Source organism: Lepidochelys kempii, chromosome 10 (assembly GCF_965140285.1).
Source record: "Lepidochelys kempii isolate rLepKem1 chromosome 10, rLepKem1.hap1, whole genome shotgun sequence".
NCBI lineage: Eukaryota > Metazoa > Chordata > Testudines > Cheloniidae > Lepidochelys > Lepidochelys kempii.
Window position 1 is genome coordinate 34,682,646 of NC_136389.1, and position 21,887 is coordinate 34,704,532.

Sequence of the window (21,887 nt, forward strand, 5' to 3'; positions counted from 1 at the left end):
GCTCCTCTTCATGCTCCGCTGGGCTGAGCAGGACACCCTGTTACATTGCTTTGTGCCCTGCTGATTGCAAAGGGGTTTGCTCCAGCAGGGAGGCTGAGTGCAGCCGTGCAGGTGTCCCAAGAGCGCTGGGCTGCAGCCAGACAGCCAGGGGGCTGGTGAGCTAGCCAGTGAGTCTGCACTCAGCCTCCCTAATGGCTTGGGAGCTGCAGCGGAAGCTAGCACTGCAAGGGTTAAGAGCAGCTGGTGTTCAGATCAAAGTGGGAAGCTGCTTGTGCCTTAACTCTGGCCTGAGAGCCGTTTAACCCCTTCTAGTCTGACACCAGACAGACATCCAGGCGCTGCAGCTGCTGTAATGTCACTGCTGAGCCTGGGCCTGCTCCAGGAGAGCGCTGGAGCTGCCCACGGAGCTCTGGTGCCTCTGGGACGCTGCCCCCTCCCTCCCCCTTGGCTGGGCTGGCAAAAGGAGCCGGGGGGGGGGGGGGTTTGGTCTGTGGTGCAGATGGTTCTGTGAGCCTGCTGGTAGCAATGACTCCGCTCGCTCTAGTGATCAGAGAGAGGGTGCCCCATTTCGCTCCATGGCTCGCAGGAGCAGGGGCAGAAGGGGTGGGTGGGCCCAGTGAACCCTCCCAGGCTGTGCCAAAGGGTGGGGAACAATCCTGTGTCCATGCAACACTGCAGGAGGAGAGCAGCAGTCCCTGCTGGGCTATGGGGAGGGGGCGTCCCAGGCTGTGCAGCAGGATATAAGGATAGTCAGGATGGATTTGTTGAGAAAAAATGGTGTCAGACAAACCTAATAGATTTCTTTGACAGGGTAACAAGCCTTGTGGATGGGGGGGGGGGAGCGGTAAATGTGGTGTATCTTGACTTTAGCAAGCTTTTTGATACTGTCTCACATGACAACCTCATAAACAAACTAGGAAAATACAACCTAGATGGAGCTGCTATAAGGTGGACACATAACTGGCTGGAAAACCGTTCCCAGAGAGGAGTTATCAGTGGTGCACAGTCAAGCTGGAAGGGCATATCGAGTGGGGTCCTGCAGGGAAGTGTCCTGCGTCTGGTTCTGTTCAATATCTTCATCAATGATTTAGATCAGTGGTCTCCAACCTTTTTACGCACAAGATCACTTTTTGAATTTAAGATCAACCCAGGATCTAACCTGCCCCTTCCCCAAGGCCACGCCCCTTCCCTGAGATCCCGCCCCACTCTCTCCACCCTCCTCAATCCATGCTCGCTCTCCCGCACCCTCACTCACTTTCACAGGGCTGGGTCAGGCGGTTGGGGTGTGGGAGGGGGTGCAAGCTCTGGGCTGGGGCCGAGGGGTTCAGAGTGTGAGAGGGGGCTCCTGGCTGAGCCTGGGGCAGGGGTTTAGGGTGCTGGAGTGAGGGGTGCAAGCTCTGGGAGGGAGTTTGGGTGCAGGGATCATATGGTCACACTGCACCTAATCTCATAGAATCCACTGGACATTTCATGAGTTCTACTTTTTATTAGTGTCATTTGTGGTTTATAGATCCAAAATCCTTCAGGGATTGTCACAAATGAGTGTAACATTCTCAACTGTGGGGTGTGCATTGGCTGAGCCTAGGGCAGGGGGTTGGGTGCAGGAATGAGGGGTGCAAGCTCTGGGAGGGAGTTTGGTGCAGGAGGGGCCTCCGGACTGGAGTAGGGGATTGGGGTTTTTGGGGGCGGGGTGCGAGGTGAAGGCTCCAGCTGCGAGGCGCTTACCACAGGAGGCTCCCAGTCAGTGGCACAGCGGGGCTCATGCAGGATGCCTGCTTGCCCTGGCCCCACGTCACTCCCGGAAGCAGCTGGTTGCTGGCACATCTCTACGGCTCCTGGAGGGGAGTGGGGCAGCAGGCCTCCATGCACTGCCTGTGCCTGCAAGCACCACCTCCACAGCTCCCATTGGCTGGTTCCCAGCCAATAGGAGCTTTGGGGTCGGTGCTAGGGGCAGGGGCAGCATGTGGAGCTGCCTCACTCTCCCTCCCCCTCCCCACAGGGGCCACAGAGACGTGCCTGCAGACAGCCAGTTCTGGGAGTGGTGTGGGGCCAGGGCAGGCAGGCAGCCTGCATGAGCCCCAGTGTGCCGCCGGACTTTTAGTGGCCCAGAGATCACGATCGACTGGCAGAGGCTCCCGGATCGACAGGTTGCTGACCACTGATTTCGATAATGGCATAGAGAGTATACTTACAAAGTTTGTGGATGATACCAAGCTGGGAGGGTTTGCAAGTGCTCTTGAGGATAGGATTAAAATTCAAAATGATCTGGACAAACTGGAGAAATGGTCTGAAGTAAATAGGATGAAATTCAATAAGGACAAATGCAAAGTACTCCACTTAGGAAGAAACAATCAGTTGCACACATACAAAATGGGAAATGACTGCCTAGGAAGTACTGCGGAAAGGGATCTGGGGGCCATAGTGGACCACAAGTTAATATGAGTCAATGCTGCAACGCTGTTGCAAAAAAAGTGACCATTCTGGGCTGTATTAGCAGCAGTGTTGTAAGCAAGACATGAGAAGTAATTCTTCTGCTCTACTCTACGCTGATTTGGCCTCAACTGAAGTGTTGTGTCCAGTTCTGGGTGCCACATTTCAGGAAAGATGTAGACAAATTGGAGAAAGTCCAGAGAAGAGCAACAAAAATGATTAAAGGTCTAGAAAACATGACCTATGATGGAAGATTGAAAAAACTGGGTTAGTTTAGTCTGGAGAAGAGAAGACTGAGAGGGGACATGATAACAGTTTTCAAGTATGTAAAAGGTTGTTACAAGGAGGAGGGAGAAAAATTGTTTTTCTTAACCTCTGAGGATAGGACAAGAAGCAATGGGCTTAATTTGCAGCAAGGGAGGTTTAGGTTGGACATTAGGAAAAAACTTCCTAACTGTCAGGACGGTTAAGCACTGGACTAAATTGCCCAGCGAGGTTGTAGAATCTGCGTCACTGGAGATTTCTGAGAGCAGGTTAGACAAACACCAGTCAGGGATGGTCTAGATAATACTTAGTCCTGCCATGAGTGCAGGGGACTGGACTAGATGACCTCTCAAGGTCCCTGCCTGTCCTATGATTCTATGATAGCTGGGGGATGGGCGATATCCACATCCCACCTGTGGAACCTTGTGAAATGCTCAGCCCCTGCTGCCACACGGATGTGCCGTGGCGTTGTGGGGAGACTCTGGCTCTGGGCGATGCCCCACATGGGCTGGGGCACTGGTTTGCCTCGCCCCACCACCGCTGCCCATGTTCTGGCTGGTCTCAGTTCTCTGTGGCAGCGGTTAGCCTTCCTATACGCATACTAGGATGGCTCTGCTCTCCTCCAGCTGTGACACAGGGAGAGAGGGTCCAAGGGGCAAAGCGCAGCTGCGGCCACGCTGCAACTGGCAAGCTTAGCGCTCGCCTGAGTCCACTGCAAAGTGATCGCTCCTACTCCCCTTCTGTCTCTCTTCCAGCACCCAGGGACCCCGGCTTGGCTCAGCGACCCTCGCACTGGGGCCAGCAACTGGTCTCTCTCCCCCAGTCTCCAGTGGATAGCCATGAAGGGCGTGTTCTGCTCCTTGTACAGCTGGATGCTTGTTCACCTTGCCTGGATGTGTCTCCTTTCCTCCATGCAGGTAAGGGTGCATGCACCTGCCAGGTCTCATCAGCACCGAATCCCAAAGCTGGGCTCCGTACCCATAAGCCTCCGCCCCTCCCCACAGGGGCTGCCCTGGAGAGGCAGGCAGGGGATTCTAGGCTCCCCCTCTTTCCAGCCCACCTTATGGAAATGTTTAATAGGGAGGGGAAATAATTTCCCAAGGATCCTGGTAGATTCTCCATCACTGGCGACTTTTAAATCAAGATTGGTATTGTTTTAAACTGATTTGCTGTCGTCGAAGAGGGATGATTGTGATGCAGGAGGTCAGACAAGATGATGACAGCTGGTCTGGGAAGCTCTGACTCTGCCCTCAGTCACTGTTCTGTTCTGGAAGATGTTCCCTGCCCAGCTCAGAAACAGCCCCCAGCCCGGCTCACAACCAGTTAATCCAGGAGAGATTCCGGCCCAGCCACTGAGTGTAACATGAGTATCGCCCCGGGGCAGGAGACAGGCCTCAGGTTGTGTGGCCTGAAGCTTAGCAGATTGGGGCTGTCTGACCACAGAGCTGGAAGCGAGTTCCAGAGCTGAGGCCCCTCCACTGAGAATGCCCGGCCCACACTGTCTAGGTGCTGTGGGCCAAGTTCATCCCTAGTGTCACTCCATGGAAGCCTGTGGAGCAATGGTTACACTGGAGTGAACTTGGCCCAGTGGCTGCATCCTCCCAGAGAATGGTCGGGAACGCTCCTGCCATTGCTCTAGAGACCCAGCGCCGCTCTGCTGGTGACAGCACAGAGACCATCCAGCCCTGGGGTCTGCACCGGCTGTCCCCAGCCCTAGCACCAGGGAGGGCCAGAGCCGCGAATGATGAGGCCTGCTTGCGAGAACGCCGAGCTGATCTCCTCTGCCCTGGCGGTGCGGAGGGAGAGCCGGGGGTTGTCTGGCCGCCAGGACCCAACTCAGATCCTCCATGGGGTTTCCCTGGAATCTCATTAAATACCCCTTAATGTTTTCAGGATGATAGGACCTGCTGCTCCCTTTCCCCAGCTGCCAGTGTCCCCTAATCCTGACCCAAACACCCAACTATACCAAGATTGGGTTCCCTACCACTCTCCCGATGGCCCTCAATCCAGAGATTGCTCTGCCAGCCCTGGGCCTCACCCACAGCTGTGCCCATGGTCCTCAATCCAGCCCTGCACCACCTGCCATTTCAGCCCTGGGCCCCACCCACAGCTGTGCCGATGGCCCTCAATCCAACCCAGGGCCTCACCCACAGCTGTGTCAATGGCCCTCAATCCAGCCCTGCACCGCCTTTCATTTCAGCCCTGGGCCCCACCCAGAGCTGTGCCCAGGGCCCTCAATCCAGCCCTGCACCACCTGGTGTTCCAGTCCTGGGCCCCACCCACAGCTGTGCCCATGGCCCTCAATCCAGCCCTGCACTCCCTGCCGTTCCAGATCTGGGCCCCACCCTAGGGTTGCCAACCCTCCTGGTTTGGCCAGGAGTCTCCCAGAATCGGGCTGTATCTCCCGGAGGCTACTGAAGCCAAACCGGGAGATTTTAAGCCGCTAAAAGTCCAGTGGCCCAGTGGGGCTAAGGCTGGTTCCCTGCCTGCCCTGGCTCCCTGCCGTTCCCGGAAATGGCCAGCATGTCTGGCAGTGGCTCCTAGGAGGAGGTGTGGCCAGGGGGTCTCCGCGCGCTGCCCCTGCCCCAAGTGCCAACTCCGTAGCTCCTTTTGGGAACAGGGAACCGTGGCCAATGGGAGCTGTGTGGGCAGTGTTTGCAGGCAGGGTGAGCACACAGAGCCGCCTAGCTGCTCATGAGCCTAGGAGGCGCTGCCAGACATGCTGCCACTTCTGGAACCCACCTGAGCTAAGTGCCACCAAGCTGGAGCCTGCACCCCGAATCCCCCCTGCACCTCAACCCTCTGCCCCAGTCTCCTCCCAGCTGGAGCCTGCATGCCAAACCCCTCCTGCACCCCAACCCCCTGCCCCAGCCCTTAGCCCCCTCCCACACCCAGACTTGCTCCTTGCGCCCGAACCCCTACCCACACTCTGAACCCCTTGATCCCAACCCCCAGCTCAGAGCCCACACCCCATCTCACACCCCAACCGTCTGCCCCAGCCTGGTGAAAGTGAGTGAGGTTGGGAGAGAGCGAGCGACGGAGGGAGGGGAGCTGGAGTGAGCGGGGGGTGGGCCTTTGGAGAAGGGGCAGGGCAGGGGCTGGGGCTTGGGGCAGAGGGGGCAGGTGGGGGCAAGGGTGTTTGGGTTTGTGCGATTAGACAGTTGGCAACCCTACCCCACCCACCGTTGGGCCGATGGCCTTCAATCCAGCCCTGCACCCACTGCCATTCCAGCCCTGGGCCCACCCACAGATCTAGCCTCTGCCTCCTCCTGCATGCTGACCAGGCTGAGTGAGTGGGAAGGGGCTGCATTTTCCATGGCGGTCCCTGTGCTCCAGGCAGGGCTGCCGGAGCCCTGGGCCGGCGCAAGGCTCTAACCTGAGCTCTGTCCTCCCAGCACTGCAGAGCGAAGGTTCTGGAGAAGACCTTCGAGGAGTGGATGAGATACCGGGACGAGTGCTTGAAGAAGCTGGCAAATGATCCATACCCCACAGGTAGTGCAGCCCGCAGGGGCAGTGCTGGGGGGTTTGGAGACCGTAAGCATAGTGGATTTGCTGACTATGGCCACGTTCCTGCAGGGGCGGCTCCCTCCGAGCGGGGGCTGTCAGGATCTGCTCTCAGCTTGGACCAGTGATGGCCACAGTGAAATCTTGACTCTGGGGCTGGAGCTGAGACACTCGGAGCGTGCCTGCGCTTTTGCAAGTGTGGGGAGAGAAACTCCCACAGGCCAGCCCTTTCCTGGGGACGAGGGCTAGGAGCTGGGATGTTTCTGATGACATGACAGTCCCTGCAATTCTGCCCCCACCCCTCCACAACTGCCAGAGGCTCCCCCGCCATGGCTCATTAATACCGTCACCCGCAGTGCTGATTGCCTCATGGCCATTCCACTGGATGGCCATGGCCATCCCCAGCCAGCCCCTGGCCTGCTGCCGCAGCTAAGAGCCACCTGCCGCAGCTGACGCACCTGCCTGCTCAAAGCCATTAAGAACATGGAGGGGACCAGGTGATCCCCACCCCCACTAGCTAATTACGGCCCCCAATCTGTGCCACCATGGGAAGCACCTGCCCGGCTTGCACCGCATTAGCCACCATCAACTCATTGTGACGCCACCATGGCAACTGGCTGCATGTCCAAGGTGAGGAGACACAGAGCCTGTCTCATCACAGGCTGAGAGGAGATGAAACAGACACATGGGCAGAGGTTTGCAGAGAGTTCCTGGGTGGCATGGCCCTCACAGTGTGGCACTTGGAGCTCTGGGTGCTGAAAAGAAGCAAAACATGGTGCAGGGCTCCAGGAGACAACTCAGCTGGGTTGCCTGCTCCCTGGGAAATCCTGTCCAGGGCCCAGGCCGATAGCCGGCACTCAGACTAACCCATGAGACAGCTGCCAAGGTCCCAGGCCCCGCTCAGTGTGAGGGCGGGCAGGATTCTGGGACTTTGGCCATCACTGGGCATTGGTGGGCTCTAGCCTTTGCATTGTAGTAGTACCTTGGGGCCCCAATCAGAGGTCAGGGTCCCACGGTGCTCGGCGTTGTGCAGACACGGAACAGACAGTCCCTGCTGTGAGCAGTGTACAGACCAAGTAGGGCCAGTTCCCAGGGCACGTGCACACAATCACTGAAGCTCGCATTGTTAAAGCTAAGTCTCAGCATTTTGATTCGAGGAGCTCCCAGTAGTAGCCTGGGTCACTGTGACCATGAGAATGGCCAACAGGCCGTCAGCACCCCACGAAGGCAGGTGTGGGCCTGAGCCGAAGCTCAGGGAAGTCAGGGCCCAAGTGAGTCCCAGGGCTTTGGATGAGGCTCTCGCTAAGAGCAGCAGCTGCTGGCTGGGATGGCTGGAGAGCTGTTTGCAGAGTGGCTTCTGGGTGGTGGCAGGTGGAGAGTTCCACCAAGTCGGCAGGGGAGGGGAATGAGGAATGCTCACAGCTAACAGGTGTGACTACCTGCAATTCCCGCGGCCAGGCTGTTTGCAAGGCCTTTGTTAGCAGATGATAGGAATGGTGCAGACCAGACACTGTGCAGACTGCTGGCTTCTCCCCTCCTGAGCTTTGCCTTTGTCCTTCAAAGGGCTCTACTGCAACCGGACGTTCGACATGTACGCCTGCTGGCCAGATGGGAGTCCGGGCAGCACCATCAACGTGTCCTGCCCTTTCTACCTGCCGTGGTTTGAGAAAGGTAACACCCCAGTGCCCTGCTCTGGAGTCTGGCATCTGACTTCACAGGGGGTCACAATCCTCTCCACTGTAGAGATGGGGAAACTGAGGCAGACCACAGGGAGCTGACTTGGTCAGGGTCACACTGCGAGTCAGTGGCAGGGCTGTGAGTAGGACCTGGGGATCCACTTTCCCTAAACCCTCAGGGCCTTGCACACCTCAGGGCATCGCTCACCCCTGCACAGAGTGGGTGTGAAACACGACCAGGTCTCCCCCAGTGAAGCGTCTCACTCTCACTAGGCACTGGTGAGTGACTGCACAAGGGGCTAGAATCAGGTGCCTGGCACCTCCGGGGAGGTATTCAGCAGTTTAGTGGGGCTGGGTCATGCTGCCCTGTGGCTGGGTCATGCTGCCTTGGGGCTGCATGCTCACTTGCAGGGGTGCCTTTTTGCTGTGCCTGCATATGGGGAGGGAGGCCCATCACCTGCCCCTGCCCATGGGGTAGGAACAGCCCCTCTCTATAGCACTCCCCACAGCTCGGTCAGCTTGACCCATGGCTCTGTCGCCTCACTGGGCCACTCACCCAACCCAAACAGCTGCAAGCAATGGCCCGACAGCCTGCACCAGGCCCTGTAGCCTCATCACCCAGGGTGAGTCTGCGAGGGACGGGAGAACAGCTTGGAAACAGGAGAATCCACCTGCCTCTGCAGCCAGAATCCCCTGCAAACAGGCCCTGTACTCAGCCCCCAGCGCAGGGTAACCATCTCCCCCACACCACCCTCTGCCGCTCTTACGCGTCTCTTCCTCTGCCAGCGGGAGCCCAGAGGGGCAGCCAATGCACAGCGAGAGAGGCTGTCATGGGGATGCTCCTGGCCTGACTCCAAGGGTCTCAAGGGCCAACCTGGCTTTGTGGCCTGATCTTACAGAGCCATGTGCCAGGCTGTGCTCATTCATTCCACGCTGGGAGGAGCATCTGAATGTTGCGGTGGTGCTGTCAGCCCTTTCTGGCTCCCCCATCACTGTAGGGGATTGGCAACAAACTAAACCAGCCATAGGCCCCAACAGAGGGAGTCCCTGTGGTAGCATAAACCAAATGTAGCCCAAGTGGCAGAGGCCAGTTACTGCAGCCAACTGGACTTTTAGCATCTGACGGGACGCTGCCAGGTTCCCTTTTTGACTAGATGTTCTGGCTGAAAACCAGACACCTGGCAACCCTACGCTAGTGGCTGGCTTATTATACACATGATAACACCCCCCCACACACACTTTTAATTATTTACTACACAACTTACAAAACAATAAGAATACCTGGTAATGCATTTCCGATCGCCAATAACAGTAAAACAGTGTAAAGAGGCACTCAGTCACTGTTACGCTATATAATCTTTTATACAGATAGGTGGACATTTCTCCCATATAGAACCCCACAGTTCAAGCTCTGCAAAAGGGGATTCAGCCATCCGTGTTGCATTTTCAGGACCCACTTTTGGGTCAGACCGGTCATTCTGTGATTCTTCAACCGTCTGTTCACGAGGTCTGTCTGTAACACTTGATATTGTGTCTGGCGGCTTCCCCTCCAGACTTCCTTTTTCTCAGCTGATCCACATGTTGGCGCACAACTGTGCCATCTCCCAGAATTACTGGGTAGGACTCTGGTCCTTTAACGTCTTGAATGGCCCCTGGCATCCAGTTGTGACCAAAGGTTTTCACATAAAGGACTTCAACAGTAAAACTACATTTTTTAGCATATCTGCTGCTTTTGCTTGTGTTGTTTTTGCTGTATTTTCCCCACTAAGAATGGATGCATAGGGTCTAACCTTGACTTTAGTTTCCTTCCCATTAACATCTCCGCTGGGGACAGGCCTGTAGTAGACTGCTGTATTATCTGACAATTAATGAGACACTCTCATATCTATAGTACCCCCAAGTATTCTTTTAATACCCTCTTTAAATGTCTGAATTGTCCATTCAGATAACCTATTTGAGGATGGACGGAGGTGTCGATGTAACTTGTTGAATGCTGTTTTGCTTCATAAATTTTTGGAATTCCATGCTAGTAACATCTTCCATGATCTAATACAAGCATTTCAGGTAAAGCATAGATCCTAAAACTGGTCCTTACTTTTACTATGGTGGCTTCGCTAGGGGATGTATTCATGGGTTCCTACCCATCCGAAATGTGCACACACTAGTACTGAAAACAGTCTTCCCCAGGAATGGTCCAGGATAATCGATGTGCACTGTTCTCCAAGGCTTCTCTGGCCACTACAAAGAATGGAGTGGTGTCACAGTAGAAGCTTTGCAACTCTTTTGACCAATTTAACAGGCTTGTACCCAAACTCTCAATGTCCGTATCCATCTTTGGCCACCACAGGTAAATCTGGGCTAACGCTTTCATTTCATACCTGCTTTCGTTAGCCTGTTTAGCACTTCTGCTAAATGTTGTAACTATTTTGTGTCAGTGGTATCTCTCATTAGTGTACCATCCAAATATACTGCCTCCCGTGGGGTACACTCACTGCTGTGGTGCTTCCTTGTGGCTACATGTGGGGGGTTAGTTCTCATCCAGTCTGGTGCCCCACTTCCATTGCTCATTTGCTAGCTCTGCGATCTCTCTCTCTGGACTTGGGGTGCTCCCTCTTCATGACTCGACCCTCTGGCCAGGTCACTATAGCCCTCCCTTTCCAAGGTATCAAAGTCCCACTGGATCAACTGTCTCAGGCAGTCTTCTGATCCACTGCCAAATCTGTGCCACTTTCCCAGTGGCTAGCAGGGGAACCCAGGCCTGCCCACTACTCCAGGTTCCAGCCCAGGGACCCTATGCCCAGCAACTGCAGTCTGCTCAACCTCCAACCTGTTGCCACGCCTTGGCCTCTTTCTTAACTCTTTTCTCTATTTTCTGGCCCATCTCCACTCCCCGTGGTTACTTCACCCCTCTCGGCTTCTTGCCTGAGTCTGCAGTCGAAGGCAGGATCCCAGGACCTACTCTCCCCCTAGAACTCCTCCTTGTACCTAGCCAACTCCCCTCCTCTCTAGGGAGTGACTGCAGAGCTCCTCCCTGCTGCCCACCTCCTACCACCTACTTCCTCTCTTTATAAGCCTAGCCCAGCTCTTACCCCAGCTGGGCTTCGTCAGCCATTAGGCCTTATCAGTTCCTGGCTCTTCTCCACGTGCCACCTCTAAGGTTAGTTGGCCTCTTTCACCTATTCAGGCTTGGGGAGGGGGGGTAGACACCCCATCCCAAACCACATGTGGAACTCCCTGAATGAATCCCTCCATGCTTCTTTGGAAAATAGCAGGGGCTGAGGGCACCCCAAAAGGAAACTGATTATTTTTAAACAGGCCTTTGTGAGTATTTACAGTGTCTTAGTGCTTTGTCCTGGAAGAAGAGTCCATCTGTTGATAGGCATGGCTCATGTCTAACATAGCTCCTGCTAAAACTACAAACAGATCCTCAGGTTTTGGAATTGAGGACTGTTCTAATTGTGAGACCCTATTTACAGGCAATTTACAGTCCCAGATATTGTACGGCGCCATCTGATATGGTACGGCGCCATCTGGCTTTAACACTGATACTATTGGTGCAGCCCATTCAGAAAACTTTACGGGAAGTCTTTCTGGATGCTACAGGCCAATGGAAAGGACACCAGCACTCACTGGTTCAAATTCTGGGATGCTTGTGATGTCCCAAACAAAGACCTGATTGAAGATCCACCAAAGGAAGTCCCGGGGTTTTGCCTTCCCCATTGGCAGCAGACTGTGCTCAGCCACATGCAGACAACACACAGAAGGTGCAGCTATCTTCTCCACTGATGGAAAAATCAAAGAATCACCGAATTGTCACTGTGGTGAGGTACAAACCATGCAACACATTACAGACAATTGTCGCATTCACGGTTATGGTGGTGGCACAAGAAGGATCCACCTGGTTCAAAGCATTAGAATGGCTTTTGATTCACCAGTTTCAGTTATAATCCCAGCCTGTTGGTTTTCAAATGCCATACAAAAGAAGAACAGGCTCAGTAATACCAGTTGCCTCTAGTCTTTTTAATTTCAACTTTTTGTTTCATAACAGAGAGTACAGATCTGGGTTTGAAATAACAAGGCGTGACATTTATGTAGATTTTTAGCAGTCGTGCCTTTTAAGGTGCCCCATTCATCTTTAAATACTCCTTATATGTATTTAAAACAGTTTCCAGAACTAGATTATCTTCTGATTTAAAGTGATGCACTTTTCTCTTCCAGTCCAGTGAAAGGTCATCCAACCATCCTCGACCAAGCAACTTTGGGTCAGGGCCTTCAGCCATGAGCAATGGTGGATGCCTTATTTGGCTCTGGTGGGAAACCTTTGCATTGGTGGCTCCCAGTATCTTTATTGCTTCTCCAGTGTTTCATTTGTTGTGGAGGGCAACAAAAATGATAAGGGGGCTGGAGCACATGACTTATGAGGAGAGGCTGAGGGAACTGGGATTGTTTAGTCTGCAGAAGAGAAGAATGAGGGGGGATTTGATAGCTGCTTTCAACTATCTGAAAGGGGGTTCCAAAGAGGATGGATCTAGACTGTTCTCAGTGGTAGCAGATAACAGAACAAGGCGTAATGGTCTCAAGTTGTAGTGGGGGAGGTTTAGGTTGGATATTAGAAAAAACTTTTTCACTAGGAGGGTGGTGAAGCACTGGAATGGGTTACCTAGGGAGATGGTGGAATCTCCTTCCTTAGAGGTTTTTAAGGTCAGGCTTGACAAAGCTCTGGCTGGGATGATTTAGTTGGGGATTGGTCCTGCTTTGAGCAGGGGGTTGGACTAGATGCCCTCCTGAGGTCCCTTCCAACCCTGATATTCTATGATTCTATGATTTTATCCTGTTTCTGCACTGGAGATGGTTCGCTATCTTTCCACAAGGTCTCACATGCTTCTTGGTTCATAATAGTCATGCTACATCCCATATTTGAGCTCAAACTGTGCATTTTTCCCCCACTTACAGTCAGTCCAATATGAATGGGATCTACTTTAGGAATATTTGTTTCAGTAATACTATAAATAGGATAAGTCACTTCTTCCTCTTCTTTTTCATTGCTTTCCTTCTCCAGTACCATGGCTATGAGGCTGCTTTTCATCATGGTTTATGCCTCTGCTTGCTTGGTTTTATTTTGGCATGGTCTTCTAATATCTTCTAACAACAGTCGATCTGTAAATGTGACATTTTTCATGTTTAAATCTGCAGACCTTTCGGGTGTGTTTGCCTCCACAATGATAACACTCCCTGCTACTGATTGGATCACTTTCCCAGGTTGCCTGGCAATTTTGGGCACAGTACCTTGTGTTCCCTGAAGGCTCTTCTGAAGGCTTCTGTGACTTGTATTTGTAAATCCTGTATATTTTTCTTTGCAGATTCCATAGCCTGGGCTGATTTCAGAGCTGTTTCAAATGTAATTGTGGTTCAGAGGGTAATCTCCTTTGCATTCTGTCATCATTCATGCCACAAACTAATCTGTCTGTTGGCATTTGTGTCAGAGTTACACCGTAATTACAATCTTGAAGGAGCTTCCTCAGTCCTGACACAAATTTTCCTACTGTCTCTCCCTATTTCTGTTCCCTGGCTGTTGGGTTGAAATGGTTTTTTAACAGATTTACTAGCTCATCAGAAGTTTCATCTCCAGGCTTTTCAGGGGTTAACAGGCCCCTACACTGCTGAATGTGATAGCTTTCTGCTTACCTTCATCAGTCATAGCATTAGCAGTGACAAAATAAGATAATATTTTGCATTATTCTGCCCAAATTTGCGGATTAAATGGTTAAATGGTACCAAAGGTTGCAGCCAGTTCCCTGGTGTTTGCGAGGATACTAATGCACATACTAATGTACGCTTGCGTTAGTATGTGCTGACCCCTCAAGTGGAGACAGACCCAGGTATCACCCTTTCATCTGGTGATTCCTGGGTGTGTCTCCACTTGAGGGGTCGACTCCACTTCATCACCACAGATTGCAGCTTAAACCAAATGTACTCCAACTTCTTTGAGTATTAACAGCCTCTTTAGTCAGCCAACACACATCTATCCTGGCAATAGCTCCACAGTTGCCAACAATGCACAACACAACCCTAGAACAGCCACACATTTCCTTCTTTAACTATCTGCCTACTCCCCTGACTTCTTTGCCAGGCCTGAAGCAGAGCTCTGTGGAGCTGGAAAGCTTGTCTCTCTCACCAGCAGAAGTTGGTCCAGTAAAAGACACCATCTCACCCACCTTGTCTCTCTAATATTTGAGATCAACATGGCTACAACACTGCAAACATACCCCTCTTAGAGGCTGGTTTATTATACACATTATTACTGTCCCCAGGATTGCCTGTTGTGGGAAGCTCGGGGGATCAGGCTTTTGTCTGAGGGGAGTCCCCAGGGGAAGGCAGTCAGGCTGAAAGGTGACCCTGGTGTGCTCTGTGTCTGCAGTGAAACATGGGTTGGTGAGCCGCAAGTGTGGGCCAGATGGGCAGTGGGTGATGGTGAATGGAACGCAGCCATGGAGGGACTACTCCCAGTGCGAGGAGGAGATGGAGTCCACCATGGAGGAGGTGAGGCTGCTGCACCTGATGGGGGGTGCCCCTGGCTCTTTCTGTGCCAGTCCCCTGACACCCCAGGGGCGTGTGCTAGGGCCCAGCCAGGCCTGGGCTAGGCTGGGCTGGGAGGAGTGTTGGTGTTGGGGAGTGGGGGGACACAGGAGCCTGAAACAAGAGGGATAGGTGGTGGTGAGGTGTAATAATGCACAGGAGGATGGGAGTGGGGATGGGTGTGCTATAATGCATGCTGGGGAGGGGAGACCATTCAGAAATAGAGTTAAATGTAAACACAGGTGCACAGCTCCCTCCCCATCTCTGCTCAGTCACATGCCGCCTCTCCCTTCTTGGGGTGCTGAACCCCACTCCCTGCTCTCCCCTCCATGACGAATCCCATTGTTTGGCTGGGGTGGGGGTGGTCACAGCTTCCCACTGAGCCCCTTAGCCCCACTCCTGGAGGCCATTCAGGAGGCCATTCAGAGGCCCTCGCCAGGCTGGGGAGCTCAGGACTCAGCTCCCTGGGGTGGGGAGGGTGTGAGGTCAGGCTCCAGCAGCCCAGGGACCCAAGCCCACCATCCCATGGGACTCTGTTTCAGCAGGGCAGCGCATCCCCCAGTGGGCACTTGGAGTGCGGGGAGGCCGATGGGGGCAGGGGTGGCAGAACTGACTGTCTGCCTCACCGGGTCCCCTTTGCCCATGCCAGGAAGGGGCCCGCCGGCTGATGGTAAGTTTCAAGGTGCTCTACACGGTGGGATACTCGCTGTCGCTCCTGGCACTGGTCTCTGCTCTGCTCATCCTCACCATCTTCAGGTAGGGCCTGAGCCTGGGGTGCGGGTGCTGTGTGTGCCACACTGGAAGGGCATGCGGCGGGGCGGGGCTCTCCAGCAGGACGGGATGGAGGGGAGGGATGATCCTGTGCTGGGCACGGCGCGCAATGCTGCTGCGACTGACTCTAGCATCGCAGGGGAGCTGTTGCACCATCCCTTACAGTGCCTCCTGCTGGGACAAGTAGGCAGTGAATGAACTGTGAGCTTGGCACAGCCAGCCCTCCTGCCTCTTTCCCTAATCCTGCTTGGAGAGGGTCGGATGGCAGTAGCTCAGTGCTCCCCCTGGGCCTGCAGTGCCTGATGCAGGAGAGGCTGGGCTGCTCTAGGTTACAGAGCCCTTTCCCAGGGAGAAGATGCATTCTTTTTCCTCAGCTCTCCAACGCTGAAAGCTGTCTCTCTCCCTGGGCCTAGGAAACTCCGCTGCACCCGCAACTACATACATGCAAACCTCTTTGCCTCCTTTGGGCTGCGGGCCATCTCGGTGATTGTCAAAGACGCGCTGCTGGAGAAGCGGTGGGGCATGGAAATCCTGCATGTTTCTGACTGGGAAGCGCTGCTGAGCAACGAGGCAAGCCCACCAAAAAACCAAGTTCTCCTTGGGTGGGGGTGGCATCTAAGTGCCAATGCCTGTGCCCCCCCCTCCCTGGCCAGCCATGGTGGCTGCCCGCTGTACCCCAGGTCCATAGCCTGACAGCTGGCCAGGGAGGCTTGACTTGGGGCTTCGGATGCAATCGGCGCTCAGATCCACCAGCACCCAGAGATCTCACCCCCAGCCCCAACCACTAGGTGGACCTGGGAGAACTCAGAGGAACCCTCTGGGCGGGTGCGTCTATTGGCTCAGCCGGAGGGGGGTGCTGCCAGTCTCCCACAGGTGAATTTTTAAAAGCTGTTGAGGATCCTAAATCAGCACCGCAATACGTGTGCAAGCGTAAAAACCTCCACCCAACAAAGCAGGGGAAATCAGCTCCTCCTTCACTGGCCTACCACAACCGGAGTTGATGGATCCCTTCCCCCTTCCTCAGGGTGGGGTAGCCCAGTAGCTGGAGCACTGGCCTGGCACTCAGGAGACTCAGGTTCTCTCCCTGGATTTCCTGATGGATGATCTTGGGCACATTGTGTCCCCTTTCTGTGCCTCTGTTTTGCCATCTGTAAAATGGGTGTCATGATAGAAAAGTGCCATAGAACTGGTTGTTGTTATTTTAACAAACCACCCGCTGCCCCTGCAAATGCTTCCCACACCCTATCACTGAGCCAAGCAATGACGTTTCCCCTGCTGGCCAAGATCCGCTGTGCCTTCCCTCCCATCTCTCCCCAATAGCCCACCTGGCTGTGTCTCTGACAGGATGAGAGTTGGGCACTTTGCTCTGGGAGATGAAGCCCTGAATGTGAACAGGATCACCACAACAGAGCAGCAGGGGAGAATGCCCTCTGGTGGGGTGATGTAGCCTGGCTCTCCCTGCCACTCCTGGTCACATCCATGTTAGTCTGCCCAGCGGCGGGCCGTGCCTGGTGTCATGGTGGGCACAGAGTGTGCTGGTTAATGGAGACTCCCGGGTGGGAATGGACAGTGCTCTAAGCATATTCCAACTGGCTGCATTTGTAGCCCCAGGTCCCCAGCTCAGAGCATCCTAGTCTCCTCTTCCTGCACAGTTACTTTATCTCTCTCTCTCTGGGGCGCCTCTCCGCAGGCTGCAGTTGGCTGCCGGGTGGCTCAAGTCGTGATGCAATACTGCATTCTAGCCAATCACTACTGGTTTCTGGTGGAAGCTGTCTACCTGTACAAGCTCCTGATTGGAGCGGTGTTTTCCGAGAAGAACTACTACACGCTCTACCTGTACCTAGGCTGGGGTGAGAAGGAAGATGGGAGTGAGTGTGAATGGTGGCCTGGGCGTGCATGTGTGTGTGTGGGGGGTGTGCACATGAGGAGGCAGCGTGGTGAGGGTGTGGGCATGAGGTGTGGGTAGGCAGTGTGGGGATGCATGTGGCATGGGTGAGTGAAATGGGTGTGGGCCTGTGGTGTGGTCAGGTAGCATGTGCGGGCGGGCATGGGTCTGGGGATACATGTGTATGGTGTTTGCCAAAGTGAGTACTAGAATTACAGAGGATGTATCGGGGAGCACAGGGGGATGTGGGGCGCTTCAAGAGGGCAGAGACTCGGCCAAGTGGGCAAGTAGCCACCAGGTTCCCCACCTGGGTGACTTGGCAATGGACTGACACCCAAGTGGTTTTCATTCAGTTCTACGTGCCCATCAGACAGCAGCTCACGCCCCTAAAGCAGGATCACTGCTCACAGCTGATAGCGCCTCACCAGGAGGGTTAATAACTTAGTGACATGGATGAGTGGTGCCCCCTAGTGGTGCATGCATGTCACAGGAAATCCTCGCTAGGTGGGGAAAGTGGAGGATTGGGGTCGTGGCCTATCCTCAGTCCCTCAGGGATAAGAATCCCGTGGAGGGCAGGGGCAGGTCCCTGTGTGGATCTGGGCGGGGAGAGAGGGTAGGACCCCCCCTTCGGTTTGTGGGAGCTGCCATCTCAGTTCAGGCAGGTGCTTGGTCTTCACAGGGTTTGCTGTGTGACTTGCAGGAACCCCCGTGGTGTTCGTGGTGCCGTGGCTGGTGGCCAAATACCTGAAGGAGAATGCAGAGTAAGTGCAGACGCTCCTCGCTCTGCTTCCCCAGCAAGCCAAAGCTCCATGCTTCATGCCGCCTGGGTTCTAGTAGGGAGCAGCCATGGGAAAGGCAGGGAGAGCTCTTCCACTGAAACGAACGTGCATTGACTGCTGGGGAGCGGGGCATCTGATTCCTCCACTGCCATGGCCCACCTCGGTCCTGGTTTGACTCCCCTAGGGGTGAGGGAAGAGCTCAGCCTCCAGGGCTTGGTCAGTGCTTGGCCTCCCTGGTGGGGCAGGGCTGGTCATGAGTGCTGTGCTTGGAGGTGCTTTCTGGGACGGTCTCTGCATAGTGGGAGCAGAGCAAAGACCCACCCACCTGATTTCCCACAAGCCACCAAACGGGGCTGGTCACTGGTGACCTGGGCCCCTGGAACAGTGCCTGGGAGTGAACAGCTCCATCTGCCAAGCCATGGAGCTATTGGGGTTAAGCTCTCAGCCTCAATAGCCCAACCATCAGGAGGAGACATGAAAAGGAGCCCATCCCCAGCCTGGCCAGTGGGACTTGTGGGCTGACTCCTGGGGGTAGTGAGCTCCAGCTGTCAGGGAAATACAGGCCTGACCTTCCAAGCTTCTGATGCGTCCGGTCAGAGGCACCCTCCTCCAGGGTGTGGGGCAGGGAAAGAGATTGTCTTTCACTAGCCCACAGCCCACCAGGTTCCTGCAGTCCCTGCCCTGGCCCCTGCAGGTTAGCTCCGCGGGTGGGTGGGATGGGAAAGGATTCCAACTCCTAGAAAATGGGCAGGCTGGCACAGCTGGTGATAGTCATTCCTGGTCCACCGGGATGTCCCAGTGATCCAGTGCCAGTGCTTTCACCTGGCCCCGCTCTGGCTGTGCACCCCAGCGTGGATAAAGCACAGCTCTCCTGCCTGCTGGCTTCCCGATGTTTAACTGCATGCCTCTCTCGTGCTGCAGGTGCTGGGCTCTGAATGAGAACATGGCCTACTGGTGGATCATCAGGATCCCCATCCTGCTGGCGTCCCTGGTAGGTGATCTCAGAGGCCTGTGATGGGGGGTTACATATGAGGCATGGTGTCTCTAAGATGACAGCAATCAGTCTCCTGCAGTCACTGACAGTCTGGCTCAGCTCAGAGGTTGAACATGGCCCAACGATACCAGCAGCTCCTGCTGTAGAAAACACCATCCCTAATCCACAGCAATGCACCCTTCCCTAGTGACTTCCCCACGAGCCTGCCCTGGGAGGGAGCTCAGCATCATTGTCCCACTGAAGAGCTGAGGAAAGTGAGGCACTGGGGAGCACTCAGCCAGTCAGGAGCAAGCACCTACACTTGGCTTGCAGTCCACTTGTCTAACCACTAGGGGGTGACAAAGAAAGGAGACTTGTCCCTGCCAAGTAACTAACCCGAGTGAACCCCTCTGATGAAAAGAGAAACACCCGTATGTGGGGCCCTGGCCCTGGCCCCTCCAGATTCCTGACCTGGATGTCGGGGCAAGCAGAATCAGGCCCCCAGAGATGCCATCCCACATGATCTGTTGAGCCCAGTGCATGCTGGGAGAGGGCTATGCGAGTCTAGTGGGGGCCAGGTGGCTCCCCAGGCCTGCCAATGGGCTCGCTGTTGAGTCTCTAGGGATGTTCGTGCTGCTCCCTGCCCCACAGATATGCTTGCCATCACCGTTACCCCCTGCATGTCCCTCCCCCTTGTTCCTCCAGAGGTGCTGAGTGTGACCCGCTTCCCTTCATGTTCAGCTGCCCCCGCTCTCAGAGGCCGTCACTGTCAGAGTGACCTGGGGAGCCCAGGAAGGATAAAGGGTGTGTGTGTGTGTGTTCAGCCTACGCACCCCCCAGGGCTGGCCCAGACAATATGCAGAGCCCCCTGGATGAATACAGAAGTAACCCTCCGCATTCTACCCCCACAGATCAATCTGCTGATCTTCATGAGGATTCTCAAGGTGATCCTGGCCAAGCTGCGTGCCAGCCAGAAAGGCTATGCGGACTACAAGCTGCGGTGAGCTGTCTGTGTGTGCACCTGCTGGGGATGACTTCCCAATGGGTGCCTGTTGCGCCGGCTGTTCTGGATCTAGCTCCCCGGCATTGTAAACCCAGGTCGGTGGGACCCAGGCCCGTGGACTTGGTGTGTCCAAGCCTGCGCGTGTGTCCACATTGCATTGTAAGCCTGGACCTGGGTCTCGCTAGAGCCTCCATCCCGCACTACACAGACCGCCTGAGCCACATTGCAAAATGCTAGGGCTTGGATCCCAGTCCAGTGGGATGCAGGCTCGGACCCATCCCCTGGGTGGGACCCAGGGCTTGAGTGCTTGCTGGCTGAGTTGGACAGATTTGTGTGTGGACCATAGGGGGGGTTGGGCTCAAATCAGCGTCCGAGCCTGGGTTCACACTGCATGCATGCTGCACTGTAAGCATGCCCTTGGAGGTCTGGCCACACAACCCACTGTCATGCAAATAAGACTGAGATTTTGTCAGCCATTACAGCAGGTTGCGCTAGCAAGTGGCTGTTAGCACAGGGTGTATGTCTGTGTGTGTGTGCACAACAGATCAAGTCTGACCTGTGTATCACAGGCCCCTGAACACTCCCTCCCCCCATATATGCCTACAGGCTAGGATGCCAAAGCTGTACTGCCCACTTGTCTGGCTTGAGGGTCTCGTTACAACGTGGGGATGCGGCCCGTGGTTCCTCCATCATTGGTACCAAATGGAGCACACTGTGGCCACCATTGCCCATGCTGAGCACCGATCCCAGCATGACATGCTCCAGCTCAGCTGAGCAGCCTGACCGCACAGCATGCTGGGACCTGTTGCCCTCTTGGGCAGGAGTGGTTGCAGGCAGGGGCAATGATGATGTTTGAGTGGGTGGGTTCACTGGCCCCTCTAGGGGCTGGAAGGACATCGCCTCCCGTTTCACACAGGGCAGTCCCCCCGAGCGAAGCCTCCCAGCTCCTCCCGCTCTGCTCCCAGAGCAGCATCCTGCTCGCCAATAGCTGACTCTCCGCTTCCCAGCTCCAAAGCACCACACAGCTAATAGCTCGTGAATCCTCTGCACTCCCAGGCAGCGATTACCCCAATGTGAGACGCCAGACCCTTAGGCCAGGCTGGGACTAACACTCCATCTATCTCCTCCAGCCCTCAGCAAAGACATTTCCGTATTTTTTCTCACATGTCACCCCCGCTTTCCTGCCCCTCTGAACATAGGGCCCCCCGGCCCTTCCGTATGAACTCTGGGAGGGGGATCTCGTCCTCTTTCAGGCTGGCCAAGGCCACGCTGACCCTCATCCCCCTCTTTGGGATCCACGAGGTGGTCTTCATCTTTGCCACGGACGAGCAGACCACGGGCATCCTGCGCTACATCAAAGTCTTCTTCACGCTCTTCCTCAACTCTTTTCAGGTGAGCCGGGAGTGCTGCAGCATCTCCACCTCAGGCAGGAGCAGAGAGCCTGTCCCCCTCTTCCCCTCCTTGTGCCACCATCACCCGGGGGAAGCATGGCCCTTTCCCCTCCAGTCTGGCCACATTAGCCCATCAGCCCTGCTCGCCAAGCTGCAGCCCCTCTCCTGGCTCCTCTGTTGGTGTTGGGGAGCAATGGGGCGTCGAGCTGGGCTGCTGCTCAGGAGCCTCAGGGCCCACACAGTCACATGCCTTCCTTGGGCTGGAGACAGGCTGGGCTGTGCCCTGCACTGATGGCCCCTGCAAAGCTGTCCCAGCAGCTGCAAGGTGCGAATCGGTGTCTGGCACCTGAAGTGTCGTGCTGTGCCACACTCCAGTCACCTCCGACTGTGTCTGCTCGGCCCACCCCTTTCAGCGTGTATGTAACAGCCCTGTGTGGCTGGCCTGGCGCTCCTGGGCTCTACCCGCCTCATCCCATCGCTTGGAGCAGCCTGGAAATAGCAGGCCTGTCCCTGCCCGCTGTTAGAGAGGTGTACGTGCCCGCATGCTGGGCTGGCGATGACATCCGCATGCGCTGGAGGGAGAGCCCCCTGTTTGGGCAGTGCGTGGCCATGGCAGGCACAGGCCAGGGGCCTGT

General features: G+C 55.2%; 1 protein-coding gene across 1 annotated transcript in view; it reads left to right on the top strand.

The window, feature by feature from the left end:
- The window catches only part of LOC140918433 (glucagon receptor), a 41,206-nt gene that overhangs the window by 14,701 nt on the left and 4,618 nt on the right, over positions 1 to 21,887 (top strand). The window contains exons 2-12 of the mRNA XM_073362814.2: positions 3,450 to 3,611; positions 6,090 to 6,186; positions 7,762 to 7,869; positions 14,293 to 14,414; positions 15,100 to 15,206; positions 15,635 to 15,791; positions 16,912 to 17,071; positions 17,807 to 17,867; positions 18,807 to 18,876; positions 19,770 to 19,858; positions 21,115 to 21,253. Of these exons, the coding sequence (XP_073218915.1) occupies positions 3,534 to 3,611; positions 6,090 to 6,186; positions 7,762 to 7,869; positions 14,293 to 14,414; positions 15,100 to 15,206; positions 15,635 to 15,791; positions 16,912 to 17,071; positions 17,807 to 17,867; positions 18,807 to 18,876; positions 19,770 to 19,858; positions 21,115 to 21,253 (1,188 nt within the window). The 5' untranslated portion in view covers positions 3,450 to 3,533. The remainder of the gene's footprint in view (positions 1 to 3,449; positions 3,612 to 6,089; positions 6,187 to 7,761; positions 7,870 to 14,292; positions 14,415 to 15,099; positions 15,207 to 15,634; positions 15,792 to 16,911; positions 17,072 to 17,806; positions 17,868 to 18,806; positions 18,877 to 19,769; positions 19,859 to 21,114; positions 21,254 to 21,887) is intronic.